Source organism: Apus apus, chromosome W (genome assembly GCF_020740795.1).
Source record: "Apus apus isolate bApuApu2 chromosome W, bApuApu2.pri.cur, whole genome shotgun sequence".
In the NCBI taxonomy this organism is placed as follows: Eukaryota; Metazoa; Chordata; class Aves; order Apodiformes; family Apodidae; genus Apus; species Apus apus.
Window position 1 is genome coordinate 9,606,296 of NC_067311.1, and position 22,739 is coordinate 9,629,034.

Consider the following 22,739-nt stretch of genomic DNA (forward strand, 5'->3'; position numbering starts at 1 on the left):
CAACTCGCTTTGGACGTATGAGCGCCTGAGTCACAATAGTCAAAACTTCTGAACCTTCATCAGCATACCAATCATGTGTTAGATTAACAGGTAAAAATATATATGGTGGTTGTTTTACTAATACAAAATTAGAAAAAGAAGAGTTTAAGCAATTAGACAGCATACAATTCATACAATCAACAGAATTCTTTGTAGTATTTACTATTAACCCTGTTCCACTTAAAAAGGCATATGGTTCAGGTACACACGCTTGAAACCAGATTTCAGTATTGTTTGTAATCCTATATAATGTCAATTCATTCGAATGAAATTGCCATGTGAGGTTTGCTGCGCGAAAAGTAGCTTTATCCATGGCCCCAACGGCTTTCCACAACTGGGTAAAAAGAGAAATATTGTTCATTGTCCAAATACCTTGATATAGACCAATGATACGTTGCGGGGGGCGCCAATCACATAATTTTGTTTCATTATTACATGTAAGGTTACAAGCGTGACATAATTTCCAATTTGGCAAAGATGTACTCGTTCTTATACGTGTACAAAGAGGAATATTAGCAGGAAAATGTGCAGAGGATGAAGATGCCATACTAAAATTTGGATACAACATTTTTACTGACCAATGTGTGCCATTATAGGTGTTAAAATCATTTCGAGCTACTTGCTGTACTAGAATACATCCTTCACTGTTACTTTCATTTTTACTAAAACAAATAGGTGAAGTGCCAGAGTCAAATAAGCCAGAATAATTGTATGTTACAGAAAACTGATAAAGATGTCCCAAATCTTCTGGTCCTAAAAAACTAGTATTGTTAGTATAAACAGGAATGTCAATCGGTTCGTTCCAAGTTACAGGATGAAGTAAAGGAGGGAATGTAACAAATGTCCAATATTGCGTTGCTGAAGCCCCTCTATGCAACATCCAAATTATACTGAGCCAATAGACAAAAATCTGTAATGATGACCAGTAATCAAGGTGATAGCGTTGCTGCATTTGTCGTTGTGTCGGTGTCAACATCAGGCGCTGGAACCGCTTTCGCAGCTTGCCTATCTTCGTTTTTGGCATGTCGGACGCAACGTTCCGGAATCCACCGTGGCACAGGCTCATCTGTTGGAAAAATACAAACATACCCTCTACCCCATAATAAGACCGGGTCAGGGCCTCTCATTGATCCATCCATAGGATCTTTCCACTTGACCATAGGTTTTTGTTGAACCGGAGATTGCCAATGTCGGTCGGCAGCTGAGAGGCCAGCAGCATCAAGGGTAAAAAAATTTAAAACAAAAAGAGCATGATTTAATAAGGATAAAGGAGTATCTTTAATTCCCCATGTCCCCGTTTTTAATTTCTTTAATTGCGTTTTCAAAGTGAGATTAAAGCGTTCAATCATGCCTTGTCCTTGAGGGTTATAAGGAATTCCTGTTTTATGGACAATAGAAAAATGTGCACAAAATTTAGAAAATTTACTACTAACATAGGCAGGGCCATTGTCTGTCTTGATAGTTTTTGGTATGCCCAGAACAGAAAAGCAATGTAATAGATGTGAAATCACTTGTGCAGTTGATTCTCCAGATAAAGGAGTGGCAACTGCAAAATGAGAAAAAGTATCAATTGTAACATGGAGATAAGATAAACGACCAAAAGGAGGATAATGAGTAACATCCATTTGCCAGAGATCATTAGGCAAAAGTCCTCTAGGATTAATCCCATAATGGGGAACAGGTAAAAAAGAAACACATGAAGGACATGTTCGAACAATTTCTCTGGCTTGTTCTCGAGAAATGTGACACATGCGTTGTAAAGTAGCTGCAGGTAAGTGATGTAAAGAATGTAAACGTTGGGCTTCTGCAACGGTGGCAACAGTTAGACGAGTTAACAGATCAGCTTGACTGTTGCCTTGAGTTAATGGTCCAGGTAATTTAGAATGACTGCGAATGTGACCTACAAAAAGAGGTGCATCCCTTATTATTAAGAGAGATTGAATCAAGCTAAAATGTTGCTGTATAAAAGAAACTTTAGATGCAATAACAGGAACTGTCTCTAAAAATTGTATTGAGGTTACAATATAGCGGCTATCTGAATAAATGTTCAAAGGTCCAGAAAATTTCAAAAGTGCTTGATACACCGCATATAATTCAGTCATTTGTGCAGAGACATTGTCTAATTTCCAAACAAATTGTTCTGTTGGAGTGAAAAGGACCGCCTGTCCGTTAGATGAGCCATCTGTAAAAACAGTTAATGCACCTGCTATAGGAGCGCCTTTAACAATACTAGGAAAAACTAGAGAATGATAAGTAGCAAAACTGAGAATTTTATCAGGAGGAAACTTTTGTGTTGTTTCTCCAGGAAAAGCAGCTAAAGCTATAGCAAAATCATCCACAGTGGCCATCAGCCAAGTAATTTGAGCAGGTGTATATGGAATCCCAATTACCGCTGGCTCTCGACCAAGATGGGTTATACATAACTTGCGTCCTTGCTTAATTCGTTCTGCAATCTTTTGGGGATATGAAACAAGAACCCCTTTAACAGAATGGGACCCATGTATCCAACACAAAACTCCATTCTGATATAGGACTCCTGTTGGGGTCATTAGAGTAGGTAAAATATACAAAGAAAAAGGTTTTGTTATGTCGGCATATTGTAACCGAGTATCTTCTATAGCTTTTTCAACCAATCTAAGAGCTTGTTTGCCTTCCTCTGTTAGCTTACGAGGAGAGGTTGGGTCAGGATTTCCTTCAAGTATCTTAAAAAGAGGATGTAAGTCAGCTGTAGTTAGTTTGAGAAATGATCTCAGCCAATTAATATCTCCTAGCAGCTTTTGAAAGTCATTCAAAGTTGTTAAAGAATTTGTTCTAATAGCAATTTTTTGTGGAATAAAATATTTAGGATATAATTGGAATCCCAAATATTGGAAAGGATAGGATTTTTGCACCTTTTCCTGTGCTATTTTCAGCCCATGTTTTGTCAACATTCGTTCCATATGAGCATAAGCATGTTGTAGCTCGTCAATAGATGAAGCCGCTAAAAGGATGTCATCCATATAATGGATACAAAGAACATTAGAAAATTTCTGTCTAGTAGCTTTTATGCTTTCATGAACAAATTTTTGACAAAGAGTAGGACTATTAGCCATTCCTTGAGGTAACACTTTCCATTGATAACGTTCCATGGGTTCACTAAAGTTTATAGATGGAATACTAAAAGCAAATCGACATTTATCGTCTGGATGTAGAGGAATAGTATAAAAACAATCTTTCAAGTCAATGATTATTTTTTCAAAATCCTGAGGAATAGCAATAGGGTTGGGCAAACCAGGTTGTAATGCTCCCATGGTACACATTGTTTTATTGACTTCTCGTAAATCTTGAAGAAGTCGCCATTTTCCTGATTTCTTTCTTATGACAAATATAGGAGAGTTCCACGGTGATGTGGAAGGTTCTATATGACCTAATTGCAATTGTTCTGCTACCAATTGACGAGCAGCTTGTAATTTTTCTCTAGTTAAGGGCCATTGATCAACCCAAACAGGTTGATCAGTTTTCCAACAAATTTTATCAGCATACATCTCTGTCAATGACTTTAGCAAATTTAGCTGCTAGGTGTGTAAAGATATGCACCCATCTGTGTCAAAATATCTCTCCCCCATAAATTGAGGGGTAAGCTTTCTAATACATAAGGCTGAATCGTGCCAGAATGTCCTTCTTTATCTGTCCAAGTTAATAATTTACTACTTTGAAGAGGCAAATTTGCCACTCCTATTCCTTTTAGATCAGCTGAAGCGTGTTGTAAAGGCCACTCTTTCGGCCATTGTTTTAAAGTCATTACCGATACATCTGCACCAGTGTCCAAAAGTCCTGTAAAGATTCTGCCATCGATAGTTAATTGAAGTTCAGGTCTCTGATGATTGATGGGCTGTAAAAGATAAACGTCAGTAGAGCCAAAACCGCCTGTCCCACGAACTCGAGATTCAGCTTTTCCTACAGATGAAATATAAGGGATTAAAAGCAATTGTGCAATTTTTGTATTAGCAGGGAGATTAAAAACAGAGGTTTCCGCTTGTATCATAACTTTTAGTTCTCCTTCATAATCACAATCAATTAAGCCAGGTATGACTCGCAATCCTTTCATGCTTAAACTGCTACGGCCCAAAATTAAACCACATGTTTTAGCAGGTAATGGCCCATATATCCCTGTAGGAATAGCTTGTACTCCCATTTCAGGTGTCAATATGAAGTGGGAGGAGGAACACAAGTCCAGTCCGGCACTGTGAGAGGTGGCTCTGCTGAGTTGTGAAATGGATTGTTTGATTGGTGCTCTGACGTTTGCACCTGCACAGGGTACATCCCCTGTTTGTTTAGATGGGCCCGGGGCAAGCCCATTGATGAGTTTCCCGGCTGCATGAGAAGATTGCCATTCTTATCATATTTAGATCGGCACTCATTAGCCCAATGATTGCCTTTTTTATATTTTGGGCATAGACCTGGATTTTTTCCTCCATTATAACTTGGAGCCTTTTTATGAGGACATTGACGTACTTGATGTCCCATTTGTCCACAATGAAAACAACTACCGGGAGGACCTGCAACTCTTCTGTTTTTCTTGAGTCGCATTGCTGCAAGAACTTCCTCTACAGGCTTTCCTTGTTGTGCTGCAGCAGTCACTATACCCTGAATATATCCTGAACTAACATCAGAACATAGTCTAATATAATCATTGATTGTTGACTTGTTCTTCCAAGGTCGTAATATAGATTGACAGATATTGTTGGCATTTTCATATGCCAACTCTTTTACTAAGATCATAGCTGAATCGGCATCTTGTATGAGTCTAGCTGATGTTTGCAATAAACGAGATACAAAATCATGATATGGCTCATCAGGTCCCTGTCGTATTTTTGTCAATTCTTCTCTAGACGTTCCATGTCTAGGTAAGCCTTTCCAGGCTTTCATGCCAATTTCTCTGATAACATCATAAGCTTCTACAGGATATGTAAGTTGTTGGACAAGGGTAACATGCTGTCCTGTTCCAGATAACATTTCATATGTGACCCCTCTTTGCCGCATTAAAGGTTTAAGAGCATATTCTTGACAACTATCATTAAAATCAGTCAGCCACAGCAAGTATTCTCCTCCCGTCAAAACAGCTTTAGCTAAGCCTTTCCAATCCCAGGGAGGGAGTACTTCAGCCACTATAGTCTCTAAAATTGCTGTGGTATAAGGCGCTGTCGCACCATACTGAGCAGTTGCAGTTTTCAATTCCTTAATGTTTTTAAATGGAATTATTGTATGAGAGGCTACTCTCACATTTGCTTGTGTTGGATGTGGAGTATAAGATATAGGATAAGCATGTAAAAACTTTGGAAAATCACTAATATTTTCTCCCTGTTGTTTTGCTTGAAACAGCGACATCTGTAGAGGGGAGTATTGAGGTAATTGTTGATATATGTCAGGCGGAGGAGGGCGCTTGCCAGCCTCTAAAGCTGGAAGAATTACTGGAGCAGATTTTTCCTTTATCTTAATTCTTTTTTGTTGTCTTTTAGTTATTTTATTGGCAAAGATATTATCATGATAATGAGCGGCTTCCTCCTCTAATTCCTCCTCCTCATCAGGAGATAATTCATCCGAAACATCATCCTGTGTATTGGTGGCCAAATCTTTTATAGGTGGTCGGCACTTTTGTCCACCAGTTTCAGAGTACATAAAAAAGGGATCACTAGATCCGTTTTTATTATCCTCTTGTATAATTTCTGTGTCAGGATATTCAGGTGGGGGAGTGGAAGGTTTAGTACCTGAGTCTAATGACCGAGAACGAGGGCGAGTTTGTCGTTGCCATTTATCATACTCGGTATCTCCCTGTAAACATTCTTTAATTAAAGTCCATAAAGGGAAAGCATCTATGGGGACTTTATCAGGACCATTAGCAGCATAATACCCTTTAATATTTTCACCGACCCTATTCCAGGTCTCCAAGTTAATAGTGCCTTTGTTTGGAAACCAAGGGCACACAGTATCAATAAATTCTAAAAATCCTCCTACTTGCTTAGTAGTTACTGATATGTTTCGACTTTTCAATAATGTCTTAACCATAGCTACAAACAACTGTCTCTGACTACTATGTACGTCCCATAGTTTACGTCTTAATGTTTTACACCTTTCTAGTAGTTCTGCCTCCCTTAATTCCCCTTTTCCTTACCGCGGTTCTGTTGATTCAGAGGCAGCTCACCCTGGTCAACGGCAACCGAGCTTCCCGGGTTTCGGCACCATTTGACAGAGACCGGCTCTTTTTCAGGATGATGAAGAATAGGCGGACCACTGCTCTTGAGGCAAATGGTAACTTTATTATCTCCTAAACTCACATTATATAGAACTTACTTTCAGATAACAAATCAGTCATTAATCAATCTGGTCTTACAGTAAGTACTATTATACAATAGCTACCTGTATGCAGCCATGTACTTGGCAGATTTAACAGTTTGTATACAACATTCCTATGCTACATGTTCTGTGACTACAGGACATCTGCTTCATAGATCAAACAAGCTTTGTTTATAGTATTCATAAACTGTTCCATCAAGATTAGAGAGCTAACCCTTGCCAGGCAAGCTCAGAAAGCTAACCCTTTCCAGGCAAGCCTTCTTTCTTGATGTCTGATTCTACCCTTTCAGGCAGGATCGTCTCATCACTGTGTATTCAATAAATCGAAGCTTGCTTTATCAATCACATTGATTCTGGACTGCTTACTTCCCTCGCCGCCGGCAGTGGGGCTATTAATTTTAGGAACTCTAACCTGTGTACTGTTAAAATGTTTTCTCTGGTGCTTTCAGAGCACTGGAGATAGTTATAGTAATTGGAAAAAGCATCACTTGCGTCAAAAGTTGGAACTAACAAATATTTTCAAAAGATCCTTGACAAAGAATCTATGTATTAGCGTAAAGTAAAAGAATTTACTAACTATATAGAAAAGGGGGGAACTGATCTAAGGAAAACCAGATGGCCTCCCTTGGTAAAAAAGGACTAACACATAAGGAGTAAACAGGATGGCATTGCTTAGCATCGATAAGGCTTGGAATGTATAGATAAGGCTTAGAATGTATAGATAAGGTTTGGATTGTGAAGGAGGGTGTTGTGTAAGAGGATGTTCTCCCAGAAACTTGCTGAGAAAGCAAGCACGTGGTGCAGACCCCAGAAAGGAATGCCAATGTAATCGGCAATAACCAGCCAGGAAAAGAATTTAGAAATTAATCAATTTATTTGAGGTAGGTGAGCAAACAGCGCTGGGCGACCGGAGAGTCTGTGCTCTGCCAACGGTGCGCACGCGGCTCCGCGCGGGGGTCCCTTTTATACAGTTCTTTTTCCCGCCGTTCGGAGGGTCCACCTCTCTTGGAAAATTCCATCCTTGCCCCGCCGTTTTTGGGAGGTCCTCCCCCCTCTCGGCAAATTCCATTCTCTTCCCCACCGTTGCGGAGGGGGGGGAGGGTCTGTCCTTTTCTTTCGGTAAATTCCATTCTCTGCGTTGTTGTTGTTGTTCTCCGGGGCTTGCATAGTGAATCAAGATGTTATATAACTTATAGTTCTATCTACCTGATATGGTCATCAGCATTTAGCATTAAATAACAAGGTATAACTTCCAACATTAACCATTACATAACAGAACATAACTACAAATATTTAATAAACATTGCAGCCTGACACCCAGCCATATACATTCACATTTGATCAGCAAATTAAATTCCTGATTCACCTATAACAAATTCCCCCCTTTTCTTTTTATACTCTTAATTTGCTTATCAAATCTTAAAACAGCTTCCTTGGCAGCTCCAAAAAAATTCTTTACTTCAGTTAGTTTGTAATGTTACTGTCACAACACTTTCAGCTGTACAGTTTCTATTTGGTTTCAGATCGGGGTGTGGTACAATCCTTTTGTGTCCAATTAGTCCTCAAAAACTTATCCCTGTGTGGAGGAGTCCAGGAGGAAGCAATGGTAACACATTCCCAATATCAACAATAATATTGTTTGGGACTATTGCAATACTCTTTTCCTGGACATGGATAATAGGGGATCTGGTGCAAACATGGTTGTATAGGTACTAAGTCACAGAGTGAGGCAACGGAGCTGGGAGGGCCTGCTGTAATATTTCGTCTCATTATATGAGAATCCTTCCATCTCGCAAGGATCCATTCATAAGGTTGATGAGGATTACTTCCCTGTATGCCGATTATCCAAATGAAAATAAGCCAAGCTCTTGTTTCACATTCAAATTTTGTTTTACCTCTCATCACCATGGGAGCGAACACAGCTCTTCTCATCAGGCCCAGCATTATTACCCTCCACACTTTTACCCCTCTGCCTCCTTCGTCTACTCCTTTGCAGGGAGCAACGAGGTATACTTTCTTCTCGGCAGCAGTGGTATTCTTCAGGAGTTCCTGGCGCCTTGTTGTTATGATTTCTTTCCCTGCTCAGCTCCTTATGGTGGCATTTAAGAGGTTCCCTTAAATTTATTGCAATTCCTGATACTCCAGGCCTCTCCCAATTTCCCCGTTCCACTCCTCCTCAGTAATGTCTTGAGAGTTTGCAAACATTACCTGCCCTCCACAAAACTGCTTAATAATTCTGGTAGATTTCACTCCTTTAATATGATGAACTAGAGTGATTAGAAAGTACCTCAAGGGAGCCAACTCAAAATGGTCTCTATTTTCTAAAACATATTGCCCCTGTCCCCCGTGGTTCTCATCAGGCTGACCATTAGATTTTGTCCACTGTTTGTCTAATATTCGTTGCCAAGACTGAAATATTGTATCATTTCTGAATTTCTGATTACACTGTTGGCAAAGGTATGAGCGTTGCAAAACTACCCCATTTTACCCATAGGATCCCTTTACAATTCCCACATAAAATTTTTACCTATAATTTACAGCTTTTATCCCCACAACGGCAAACAGTCCTTAAAGCTATGTAAAGAAACTGTTTCCTCACCCACAACATAGGAGAACAAATATTAAAACACACTTTCAAGTAGATGATAAAACTAAATGCTTCATTATCAGAAAGCTACCTGGCTTTTAAGTATATAACAAAAGGTTATTCCAAATGACATTACGACTGAAAGAAAATCAAGGCAAATAATCACAGAACTTCGAGTCAGTCTCTCTTCTTGCTATTTGTTAAGTTCATTATTTAAACACAAGGTTGTTTTCTTAATTTAATATCCATATTTATACAATGGCTCAAATTAAGGCATAATCCAGCTGGCTGAAATGTTCAATGAAATGTCTCTGTTGCTCTTTATTGGTTCAGAGTACTACTGACAAAAGTGACATAGTCTATTAAAGAGAAGATTGAAACACAAATGTCTTCAGGGCTGCTCCCTTCCATTAATGGTGATTCATAAACTAAATGTAGTGCAAGGCTTCGAACTACAGAAGCCTTTTAAGAACCTCAGCGTTAATCAGAGAGGGTTTGAGGCTTTAAGCAGAAACTGCTAAAGCCACAGTGTGGTTTTACAGCAAGTCTTTACATTCTAGAGAAAGACTACTGTCCATCCATTGGGAAACAGATAAAAACAGAAATTATCTTAAAACAAAGAAACCTTTTGGAAGACTTAATCAAAAAGACAATGGCTGAAACTTAATGGATAGACATCAAAAGACAGCTCTTCAGAATCCCACTCAACATGCCAACTGGAGACTCCTAATTTAAAGGCATTGCCTCTGGTCGTGTTGCTATAATGATACTTCTGTAAATGACATTCTGGGCTCTCAAATACTCTGCTTTTATGTAATTTGGGATAATATTCTAGCATCCCATTTCAGTTTGAATGTGAAATGTTTGAGGCTTTTTGGGACTGCAACTTAAGCATAGAACATTCACCTTTGATAAAGTCAAATGTTCTTAAGTGGAATAAATAATAGGGAAATCACATAATTCTTCCGTGTATACTAAAGTTAATGCATAAAGGACTCAATCATATTACACAGGAAAATGCACAATTTTAGGAAGTCCAAGACCAATGAATTGAATTGAAAGTAAGTCCAGCTGCACCCCAAAAACGTTTTAAATTTACAAATTTAGTATTTCACAATGTCATGTAGCAAGAGGTGCAAAACAATAGGTCAGATCACAGCCTCAGGCCATGCTTTGGCTTCTCTTGAGGCAAAAACAAAGTGTGAATGAGGCAGTTGCTTAGATACTGTGAAGCAAGCAGCTTCAGATTACAACTGACTATAGCACCATACAGTGCTCCTTTGGAAATGAACCATTGTTTTCTTCATAATTTGTAATTGAAATTATATTCCTTAAGAAATTAAAAGTAGGAGCTCAAAATCCCAAACATATTAACTTTTACTGCTTTGCTTTAACATTTCCCCAATGAAAATACTGCCTATTTAATTTTTGTATAGTTCTACTACCTATTTTCTTACATACTTGGTTTGTGCTTGGAAAGCTTCCTGTAGCTCCTTTCATCCTACTTTTTTTAAACTAAACATGGTTCTCTCAAGCATTGCAACAGACTTGTTCAATGCTTTGCCTTCCTGTTAACCTGCACCATGCCAAAGCAGGAAAACAATCACACAAATACAGAGTACTGTGTAAATAAGGACTCTTAACACTACCCTGGTATAATAAAGATGGAACAATCAAAGGCATTCACTAATAAATTGTAATAAATAAAATCCAGTTTGTTAATCAAATCAGGTTTTCTTAAAGGCTTGTAAAAACTTACAATGTTATCTGAATCACAGATATCTGGTGTGCTTTAACACTTCAAAGAGTTAAGTTGTGCGATAAGCTGTAAAGGGTCACCCATAGGACACCGATGAAGATGAGGAACCTTCGGCCTCACGACCACCAGGAGGTGAGATAAGACCGACCCCCTAGCAACACGTCGCTCAGACACAGAATATACCAGGGATGACACATATACGGGAACCAGAAGAGTATATAATCAGCTACTTTCGGGAAGTGGGTGCGCGCCGCTGGCGGAGCAAAGACTCCCCCGGCCGCCCAGCGCTGTTTTGTTTGCTGCCGCTTGCTTAATAAACTAATTTGATTAATAGGACTGGTTCCTGTCAATTATTGGACCTCAATTTATAACAAATTTGGTGCCGTGACTCGGATAGAGACAATTTGGCTGTAAACCTCACGGGGGAGGCGCCCCGCTGAGTAAGCGGCCCCTGTTGAGGGTTTTTTACACCCAAAACCTCTACCGACGAACTCGAAATTCGACAGCAAACAAATAAAAACCGGTAACCCCGTAAACTTTGTGCACGAAGACCCGAACGAAGACTCAGGAGTGAGTAAGTATAGGCCGGTGATCCGTTCGGTTGGGGTTGGGTATCCCGGAGTGTGCCTGTGTGAGACGTCCCCTTGAGGACGAAGCAAGTGCGGACCCCTCAGTAGTGCGGTTCCCATCTCCCGCGAGGGACTGGGCCACAAACAGGGGGAAGCGATTGTGTGTGTGTGTGTGTGAAGGCACTCCGGAAGATGGGACAGAAGAAAAGCAAGCCTTCTGATCCCATGGGTGGGTCGGTGCCTAAGGTTAGGTTACCCCAGATACCGCCAGACAGTCCGTTAGGAATAATGATTAAATATTGGAATGATTACCCTTCTAGGCAGGGTAAAGATAAAGCAAAAATGATACATTATTGCATGGAAGTTTGGGGTGGGAAACAAATTAGAGGTGACCACCTGTATTGGCCCGTTTTTGGGTCCTTTGAATATTGGATATGCCAGGCTTTACATATTTATGTTTATTCCAAGGAACCCTTTAGCCTGGAAAAGGGTTTGAAGCTCGCCATACAAGGCAGGAGACTCGAGAACCTTTAAGAGGTAGAGAACGGGGAACTGTGATTTGTTTTTATTGTGGAGGAAAAGGGCATGTTAAAAAAAAAAAAGACTGCAGAAAGAGAAAGATGGATGAGAAAATGTTTAAAGAAGATTAGGGGTGTCAGGGGCTCTATTTGCTGGGAACCCGAGAAAAGATAGAGCCCTTGATAAAATTAAAAGTGGGTCCCCAGCAACAAGAAATTGAGTTCCTAGTGGACTCGGGAGCAGAAAGATCTACCGTTCAAAAATTGCCCCAAGGATGTAAAATATCCTCGGCGACTATACAGGTCATTGGAGCAAAAGGAGAACCTTTTGAAGTACCTGTAATAAAAGATGTGTTTTTTGAAACCCATTCTAAGGTAGGGATTGGGTCCCTGCTGCTCATGCCGGAAGCAGACTATAATTTATTGGGGCGAGATTTGATGATCGAATTAGGAATTGGTTTGGAAGCTAAAAATGAAACACTAAAAATTAAACTGTGTCCCTTACGAGTAATAGATGAAGAGAAAATAAATCCTGAAGTCTGGTACACCCCAGAAACAGTGGGTAAGTTAGATATTGAACCCTTTTCAGTAACAATAAGGAACCCAGAAATACCGGTCAGGATAAAACAATACCCCCTTCCTAGAGAAGGGAGGTTAGGTTTGAAACCTGAGATCCAAAGATTACTTGAAAGGGGGTTGCTAGAACCGTGTATGTCTCCTTTTAATACTCCCATCCTACCTGTAAAAAAGCCGGATGGAAAATATAGGTTAGTACATGACTTACGAGAAATTAACCAGAGAACAATAGCTAGATTCCCGGTGGTGGCGAATCCACACACCCTCCTGAGTCAAATAGGGCCCGATAATCAATGGTATAGTGTAGTAGATCTGAAGGATGCCTTCTGGGCATGCCCTCTTAAAGAAGATTGCAGAGATTACTTTGCTTTTGAATGGGAAGATCCAGATAACCATCGGAAACAACAATTACGGTGGACGGTATTGCCCCAAGGGTTTACATGCCCGGCTTCTAAAATATGAAGGCATCCTTATCTCCTCTCCCAAACTGGAACTCGAGGTAACAAGCTTGCAGAATCCAGCACAGTTTTTGTATGGGGAGCCGAGTGACAAAATAAATCATGATTGCCTTTACAACATTGAGGAGCAAACGAAAATCAGACCAGATTTAGACGAGGAAGAACTTGGAGAAGGAGAAAAGCTATTTGTAGATGGATCATCCCGGGTAATTGAAGGAAAGAAAAAAAAATCAGGATTTGCAATCATTGATGGAAAAACATTTAGTGTAATAGAATCAGGACCTCTGAGTCCTAGTTGGTCTGCACAGGCTTGTGAACTATATGCTGTATTAAGAGCCTTACAACTTTTAAAAGGCAAAATTGGAACCATATATACGGATTCAAAATATGCCTTTGGCGTAGTGCATACTTTTGGAAAAATTTGGGAAGAAAGGGGTTTAATAAATTCTCAAGGAAAAGGATTAATACACCAGGAATTAATAATCCAGGTTTTACAAGCATTACGAGGACCAGCGGGAATAGCCGTAGTACATTTAAAAGGACACCAAAAAGGATTAAGCCCATTAGTCAGAGGAAACAATCTTGCTGATCAAGAAGCAAAAAGAGCGGCATTAATGGTGATCCAGACTAAAAGAACTCGGGAGGACTGTATAACTTGTGGAAAGGAATCAGACGAATTCCCGTGTTATAAGTGTTGGAAGGATTTTGGAATCCATGAAGTCCCTTGCAGATGTCTAATTTATGATGAATGTGACAGCCCCAAGTATAGCCATTGCCATCTACACGGAAAAATTCACTCAATCCTGAGTTTTACAGTGCAGGAAAAAGATAAGCTGACTCAGATGGGAATCAGGGAGATAGAAGAAGGAAAGTGGAAACTCCCGGATGGCCGGGAAGTTCTCCCAAAACCTCTGGCCTTGAAAATCATGCAAAAATTCCATGAGAACACCCATTGGGGAACTCAGGCGTTAGTGGATCAGTTTGCCACAAAGTATATGTGCATTGGCGTGTACAATATAGCAAAGAGAATAGTTAGCGAATGTATGACATGCAAAAGGGTCAATAAACATCAGTTACGGGAAAAAGCCCTGGGGGGGAAGAGAACTGGCTCACAGACCATTTGCTAAAATCCAGCTGGATTTCACTGACCTTCCAAAAGTGGGACGATATAAGTACTTATTAGTAATCATAGACCACCTAACCCACTTTGTGGAAGCATTCCCGACAGCTAGAGCCACCGCTCAAACCGTAGTGAAGACTTTGCTGGAAAATATAATCCCTAGGTATGGATCCATTGAGGTAATTGACTCTGATAGGGGTTCCCATTTTGTTTCAAAAATAGCAAGGGAAGCTCTCTCCTCTTTAGGGACAAAATGGGAATATCATACTCCCTGGCATCCACAAAGCTCGGGAAAGGTAGAAAGAGTAAATGGGGAAATAAAGAAACAGCTCACAAAATTGATGTTAGAAACCAAGATGTCATGGGTAAAGTGCCTCCCCTTAGCACTATTGAATATAAGAACACAGCCACGAACTGATGTAGGAATTTCCCCCTTTGAAATGTTATATGGGATGCCATACGATTTAGAAATTCCGCAGGACCATCCCCAACTTGAAAATTCACAAATTAGACCTTATATAATTCAACTCATGGCTAGGAGAGTAAAGCTGCGGAATAAGGGCTTAGTAGTACAGAGACCCCCCTTGGATGTAGCCATGCATAACATAAAGCCAGGAGACAAAGTGCTAATCAAATCATGGAAAGAGTCCTCATTAACGCCCCGTTGGGAAGGGCCCTATCTCGTTTTACTCACCACAGAAACAGCCATCCGGACAGCAGAGAGAGGCTGGACCCATGCGAGCCGCGTAAAAGGACCGTTAAAAGACTATTCTTGGGAAGTGACAAGCCCACCTGGAGATCTGAAGATTGCTTTCAGGAGGTTGTAAATGGACACGAATATAACTGTGGTACAAGTGAGAGACTACAGCATATCGGTGGGATTGATACAGGGAACATAAGAATCAAGTGTGACATTCCGAGCTGCAACTGTTATTTTTTTATCTGTTTTATTTGTAAAGGGTGTCGAGAACGGTGGGGGACCCATTGCCGTTAAGGGATACCCCCTCGAGGGGTTTGCCAACCTTGTGGGAACAAAGAGCGTGAGCTCACCAAATTGGCTCTAAACAAAAACTTTTAATGGTGAAATCCAGGAGCAATCTAGTGAATGGCGGGAGATATTTGAACGGGGTATAAAACCCGTGCTATTGCTATCACCCTAGCGAACCTGCTCCATTGTAATTGACGTTATTAAAGTGTGTTGTCGCAAGACACTTGAAGGGGTTCAGTGCGATTCACCTGAAATCAAGCAACTAAAAACTGCATTTATTTTCCTGAAGACTACCCCTGCTGCCGAGAAGATGATACCCCTCGTGGCTCGAAACAACCGAGTCGACGAGCGAGGCAGAGGAGTAAAAAGCTGTGGAGAACAGAACCCAAAGAGTGGGACTGTACAAAGACACTGGGAGGACTGCCTCAGTGTTAATCAAGGGAATCGCACGAAACGCCCCGGGAGGAGTGATAGCACTGAAAAGGACTGGGTAACTGGATTGAGTGTTCAAACTAAATTTATTAACCGGCCGGGTTTCCACCCTCCTCGACACACTCTAATTCTAATTCTACTAAATTTTGTAAATGTACACGGATACTCTCACCAGCCATTTAAATGGATATTAAGTAGGTGGGAGGATCATCACGTGATTCAAACTGTCACTAGTCCTGGGGCACCAACATTTAAAACACACTTATGTGAGTTAGCTCCCATAAAACCCTGTTTGAATCTTATGGGGTATTATCTGTGTCCAAGCTCCAATCCCGGGAGAACATATTGCAATGCTCCCAACCAGTATTATTGTGCTTATTGGGGATGTGAAACGATCGCCTCAAATTGGAAACCAGGAGCAGGGCCAGATAGGTACTTGACAGTTAAATGGGGCCCTCAGGGATGCAGGCCCCCCCCCGCGTGATTGGTCTGGGGGAATTATCAATCCTGGAAATTGCACCCATCTAGAATTAACTATACAACAACCTTATGATGAAGGGTGGCTACTGGGAAAAACTTGGGGAATACGGTATTGGGAACCTGGAACAGATAGAGGGGGACTCATTTACATAAAGAAAGAAATAGTCCCTAATGACCCTGATCTGGTGGGACCGAATGAGGTACTAGCAGGAGAAATATCCCTCTCTTCGGATAAAGGGATACCTAATGGAATAGATACTGAGACTATTACAACAACAGCAACAAATATTAACACCCAGGAGCCTAGGGGCAATTCTCTTTGGAAATTGGTGCAAGCCAGCTATCAAGTATTGAATGCTACTCATCCAAACTTGACAGAGCACTGCTGGCTGTGCTATAACATTCGACCACCTTTTTATGAGGCAATTGGGGTAACTACTAACCCTAAACGAATCAATGGGTCAAACCCCTCACAATGTCTGTGGAAAAAGGAAACCAGTCAGAGCCAGGGAATTACATTGGCTCAAGTAACCGGGCAGGGGAGGTGCATTGGGAACGTGCCCCACAATAAGAAGCACTTGTGTAAAGCCACGATCCCCTCAAATAGGAAACCACCAGCTGACTGGTTATTACCAGCAAAGAATACCAAATGGGTCTGCTCCTCCATTGGAGTAACTCCTTGCTTATCGCTGAAATTATTCAATGAAAACCAGGATTATTGTATCCAAGTGTTAGTAGTTCCTAAAATTATATATCACCCAGAGGAATTTGCCTATGAATATCAAACAGTCCCAAAACATCATTTGAACAAACGAGAACCCTTCACAGCCCTAACAGTAGCCACGCTGGTAGCTTTAGGTGCAACTGGAGTCGGTACAGGGACAGCCTCCTTAATACAACAAAATCAAAAATTCATTTCCCTCAGAGCAGCTGTAGATGAAGATCTAGAAAAAGTAGAGAAATCTATTAGTGCTTTAGAAGCCTCCCTGAGATCCTTATCAGAAGTAGCATTACAAAACCGTCGAGGATTGGACTTATTGTTTGCACAGCAAGGGGGGTTGTGTGTTGCTCTAGATGAGGAATGCTGCGTATACGCAGATCACACTGGAGTAGTTAGAGACACCATGACAAAACTACGGGAAGGATTAGAAAAAAGAAAGAAAGAAAGAGAAGCACAGCAAAGTTGGTATGAATCTTGGTTCAATTATTCCCCATGGATGACTACGCTATTGTCTACCATCGCGGGACCCATGATACTATTAATCTTGGGAATAACATTTGGCCCTTGTATATTGAACAAAGTAATTGAAATTGTAAAGGGCAGACTGGAAGCTGCCCATTTAATGCTTATCAGGGCTAAATACGAGCCATTAGATAAGGAATCAGCAATGGAAGAAATATTAGCTTTAAGTCACGCTGAACTCCAAAGATTTGATGAACAAAATGGTAAAAGAAAAAGGGGGGATTGTAATAAATAAAATCCAGTTTGTTAATCAAATCAGGTTTTCTTAAAGGCTTGTAAAAACTTACAATGTTATCTGAATCACAGATATCTGGTGTGCTTTAACACTTCAAAGAGTTAAGTTGTGCGATAAGCTGTAAAGGGTCACCCATAGGACACCGATGAAGATGAGGAACCTTCGGCCTCACGACCACCAGGAGGTGAGATAAGACCGACCCCCTAGCAACACGTCGCTCAGACACAGAATATACCAGGGATGACACATATACGGGAACCAGAAGAGTATATAATCAGCTACTTTCGGGAAGTGGGTGCGCGCCGCTGGCGGAGCAAAGACTCCCCCGGCCGCCCAGCGCTGTTTTGTTTGCTGCCGCTTGCTTAATAAACTAATTTGATTAATAGGACTGGTTCCTGTCAATTATTGGACCTCAATTTATAACATAAATGATCACTGAAACCCATCAGAACCTTTGTAGAGCACCATATTTCATGACGATGTTTAAGTGTGTGTCTGCACCAAAGCAGAACACTCCTTGTTGGATTTTTATGATCAGACTTCCAGTGAGGTTAATCGGCTATCAGTCAACCATTTGTTTGCCTTTTGTTGTAGGATGCTCCGCATACCACGAGGGGCACACACCCTCAATCCTCCCCCAAAGGTTCTTTTGTCCTGCCCATTGTGTTAACACCCCCTAAGCTGTACCATTATCTGTATTCACAAAAAGGCAAAACAGCCCTTGGATGCCTGGCAAAATCAGTACAGGAGCATTTACTAAATCAATTTTGAATTCCTCCAAATGTTTTCTACAACTCCTTTTCAGATGTTTCTCCCTATGGCAATAGAAGCATTTCACATTCTTTAATACGTCTCAACATTTCAGGTCCATGTTGAGTCTCTTAATATCTTTTTCCCACTCCCTATGAATTCCCCTGCCTTTCCCGGGTTCCCTGGACAATCATATCTCTTCAATCTTCCATGTTAGCTCGATGTGCTGGATTTTGATTGTCCCAACTGGGCCGTTGTAAAGGCCATTTATTGTCTGCACCGGGTCCCTGTTGATGTAGACAGGACCGCTGGGGATCGGTACAGGAGGGGGAGGAAGGTAAGGAGGCGATGTCATTAGTAGTGATTCCTCCAATTTCTTATTCGTTTTCTTTTTCCCCTCTCTCCCCTCCCGCAGGGTATACAAAAAAGCTCTAGTATCTGATCGAATCCACAAACTTGCATACTCACTTTCCTCCAGGCTATGAGGTTCCTTGCTGTTAACATAAATATTCAAAGCCTGGCATATCCAATCCTCAAAGGATCCAAATACTGGCCAATACAGATGATCTCTTCTAATCTGCCTTCCACCCCACACTACCATACAAAAATGCACCATTTTCTTTCTACTCCTTCCTCTCCCAGAGGGCCAATCTTCCCAATGTTTTATCATTAGCCCTAAAGGACTATCTGGAGGGATAGCTGACAACCCTCCCTTGAAACTGATCTTCTTATCAATTCTACTTAACTTCTGCCCCATCCTCCCCGACTGATCTTCTTATCGGGTATCCACTTATCAGTACTGATCTTCTTGTCAGTTCTACTTAACTTCTGTCCCGCTCCACTCCCGGGATGCCGTATTTTACTATCAGCCCCTCCACGGACTGATCTTCCGGAAGTACGTCTCCGCACTTCCGGGATGCCCTATTTTACTATCGACCGCGGACAGATCTTCCGGAAGTACGTATACGCACTTCCGGGATGCCCTATTTTTCTAACGGTCCCCTCCGCGGACCGACCCTCCCGCAAGTGCCTTCTCTCACACACCAATCGCTTCCCCTCGTTCGTGGCTCACACCCTCGCAGGCAATGAGAACCGCACTACTAGAAGGTCCGCACTCACTTCGCCCTGACCGGACGTCTCAGTCACTCGCACTCCCGGGATCCCATACTCCCCGACCAGACGGATTCCGCTTACCGCTGTGTATTTTTTTTTTTTCTTTCGTCATTCGGATCTTCGTGCACAAGAATTACGGGGAACTGCAGTATCTGATCTTTTAATTCTTTGCTCACCTATCTCGCGGTTCGGAATACAGGATTTGGCTCGACCGCTCCAGACCCCGGGACCGTCCGAAGACGGGGGCGCCCTCCCGGGGGCGGGAACTCCGTGCCAAAGTGCCTGTATCTGAGTCACGGCACCAAATTGTAATCGGCAATAACCAGCCAGGAAAAGAATTTAGAAATTAATCAATTTATTTGAGGTAGGTGAGCAAACAGCGCTGGGCGACCGGAGAGTCTGTGCTCTGCCAACGGCGCGCACGCGGCTCCGCGCGGGGGTCCCTTTTATACAGTTCTTTTTCCCGCCGTTCGGAGGGTCCACCTCTCTTGGAAAATTCCATCCTTGTCCTGCCATTTTTGGGAGGTCCTCCCCCCTCTCGCCAAATTCCATTCTCTTCCCCCCGTTGTGGAGGGGGGGAGGGTCTGTCCTTTTCTCTCGGTAACCTGATTCACCTGTAACACCGAGAGGTGAAAAGTGCACAGCGAGGAAGACATACAGCCTTCATCCCAGAGACCCCTGCCCGCAACCACCAGAAGACACTGCGCAGGTGCAACAAGGAGGAGCTCGGGGGCGGGGGGGCAACTATGATAATGATTTCCGGGAACTAATTGTAATAACCCCTCCCTATCCTCGGGCACCTAATGTATATGCAACAACATGGATGAATATGTATTACTTTGTGTCATATAATGAGCTTGCCAACAGCTCTAGGGTGTGCACGCTTGTGGAGGAGCGATCCCCCGTGCACCCAGCGCTGAATAAACATACCTTCTTTATAACCTTACTGGTTGTAAAGTCGTTATTCTGCACGTCAGTACCTTCTTTCAAGGCATGTAAGATCTCGTTTTAAATGCTCGTTTTGCATAGTTTGGGACACTTCCGTGTGTTTCAACTTACTAACTTCCGCGAGAACCTTTTATTTTTCCTGTTCCAGATCGTTAACTGCTTTAAGAGCTTGTTCTTAGTTTCCAATTGTTTTCAGAGCTAGCTCCTTTTCGGTTTTTAAAACCTCATTGGCTTTTAGAGCCTGCTCTTTCTCCTTTAGAACCTGTTCTTTTTCGTTTAGGGCTTGTTCTTTTTCCTTTCTTAAAGCCTCCTTTGCCCATAGAGCTTGTGCTTTTTCGATTAGAACTTGTTTTTTTTTCGGCTCTTAAAGCCTCATTTGCCCGTAGAGCTTGCTCTTTCCACTGCCAGGCAGCTGTTAGGCAAATTCCTAACACATTACACCTTTCCCCTTTGTATCCTTTAACGAGCCTCTGTTCTTATCTGTTCTAGTGAGAATGTTCTCCCAATTACACCAATTAGCCTCTGACCAAGGGTCCTTAGGTTCAATCTGTATATTGTACTTCCTCAGAAACTCGGTTAAACCTTACTCGTTTTTCAATGCAGTTTACCATCCTGTGCCTGGAGGATCCTTCCCGGACCCTGCAGGACTACTCGGGACCCTGCTCGCTGCGCCAGTTGTCCCGGATGGGATGGATGACAGACAATGCGTATATGCAGTAATCAAGATTTATTGCATACAACGTTGGGGGTTTTAATTATTCTGGACGAGAGGCACAAGTACAGTAAAAGTGTAGGGAAATTGGGAGATAAGAACAGAAGTGCAGTTTGAATGCAAAGGGCATATTGGCAGCGAATATTACCACCTATAATTAAATCAAACAACAAAGATTAACCACTAAAACGCTGGCAACTTACTTATCGCCAAATATTATACTAGGCCTAAAATGTTAATGATCATCTTTAAAGGATCTTACAATCTTAAACTTAATAATGAAGATTACTTAATGTTAAGTTTGCTAATAAAGACAGTGAATGAGTATTATTTCTCACCCTTGTCAGGCCACAGCTGGGTGTCCTTGGTCAGACTGCAACTCCCGAGAATCAGTCTCTCTGGCAGGCGTCCCCACTAGAGGAAAGTCCAGGAACTTCTGGGGGAAAGTGTACAGAGATTTTTTTCCAATCAAAAATGAGACCAGGCTTTTATAGAATAAAGTGGATTGACTGCTATCATTTAACCATTAGCCATACCTCTGACATCTCTCATTGGAGAGTAAAAGGAAAACAGTAGAAAAAACCATGAAGGCCTTGTTCTCACCAAGCAAACTCCATTGTTTATCTGTTTGCTATTACTTTATATCCGTTCCGGGCCTAGTTGTGGCTAGGCTGAGCTCTGTGTTCTTCAACACTGGAGAGCAGCTGGTGTTATGCACATCCACTTGGCCCTCTGTTTATACTTTTCACTGGTTGTTACCAGCTCGGAGTTTGCCAGGCTGTTTCCTTTCTCATGGGAACCTTTCACTGCAGGCCAGGACCTGCAAAATGCGAGACAAAAAGCAGTTGAATCATAGAAGGGAACTGAGGCAGCCATATTGAGAGATGGAGCACCCTGCTACATGCTCACCCTGCCAGCAAATCAAGTCTGCTTCAGAGGAGCTCCACACGGTGACTCAATTCATGGAAGGCTGCCAACCTGTTCTTATTTCAGTCTGTTTCATATATTCCAAGTTTCCCAGAATACATGCTTTAATACAAGGGCTATTACGTATACCTGTATTGGGTTTACATGACAAGGTTTTGGTAGCAGCAGGACTGCACAAGTGGCTTCTGTGAGAAGACACCAGAAGCTGCCTTCCATGTCAGACAGACCCAGTTCCATCCAGCTCCAAAACAGACCCACCACAGGCCAAAGCTGAGCCAATCAGTGACAGTAGCAGCACCTCTGTGATGACATATTTAAGAAGGGGGAAAAACCACTGGGTAGCAGTAACTCTTATGCCAGGATGAAGCCAGGTTCCACACATCCAATAGCAATTTTAGATAATAGGATCAAACAGCTTACATAAAGATGTGCAAGAACCTCGGGAGCCTGTGCAACAAAGTTGTACACATACATCCTGGAGAAGAGGGAGATGTAATCCCATCTGATTCTCCCTGCAAGATAGCCAACCCAGCACAGGAATGGCATCAATGCCAGGGCCATATGCCAGCCCAGGGACAAGTGCATGGCCATTGCTTTTATTAAAATGCTCCCAGGTACAGCAAAATAAAGTGATAAGTAGCACAATAAACAGCAAGAACAAAAAGCAGCCACTAACAAGCCCTGAAGTCTATTAAACAGTAAAGAAAAGCCTGCCAATTAACAATTACAACAGCTATAGCATGCTCAGATCAAAACTGTTGTTATCTTAAGCACCGTGTCAAGTGCTTAAAAAGGACTGTGGTGGGTTGACTCTGGCTAATGACAAAGGGAAGATTATTGAAGAATACCGGAAGCTAATAAAGGCCTATATAACAGCCTTGAAGAGTTACATGACTAACAAGAACTAATATAAGAGGACTCTAGCTTGTATACGTAAATCACCATTAATCTC

General features: G+C 41.8%; 2 protein-coding genes across 2 annotated transcripts in view; one reads left to right on the forward strand and one right to left on the reverse strand.

The window, feature by feature from the left end:
* LOC127395157 (chromodomain-helicase-DNA-binding protein 1) overlaps positions 1–13,304 on the forward strand; it is a 170,841-nt gene extending 157,537 nt beyond the window's left edge. The window contains exon 32 of the mRNA XM_051641636.1: positions 10,738–13,304. Coding sequence (XP_051497596.1) covers positions 10,738–10,790 — 53 coding nt within the window. The 3' untranslated portion in view covers positions 10,791–13,304. The remainder of the gene's footprint in view (positions 1–10,737) is intronic.
* LOC127395168 (uncharacterized) overlaps positions 1–22,739 on the reverse strand; it is a 1,033,854-nt gene that overhangs the window by 300,221 nt on the left and 710,894 nt on the right. The gene's annotated exons all lie outside the window — the stretch shown is intronic.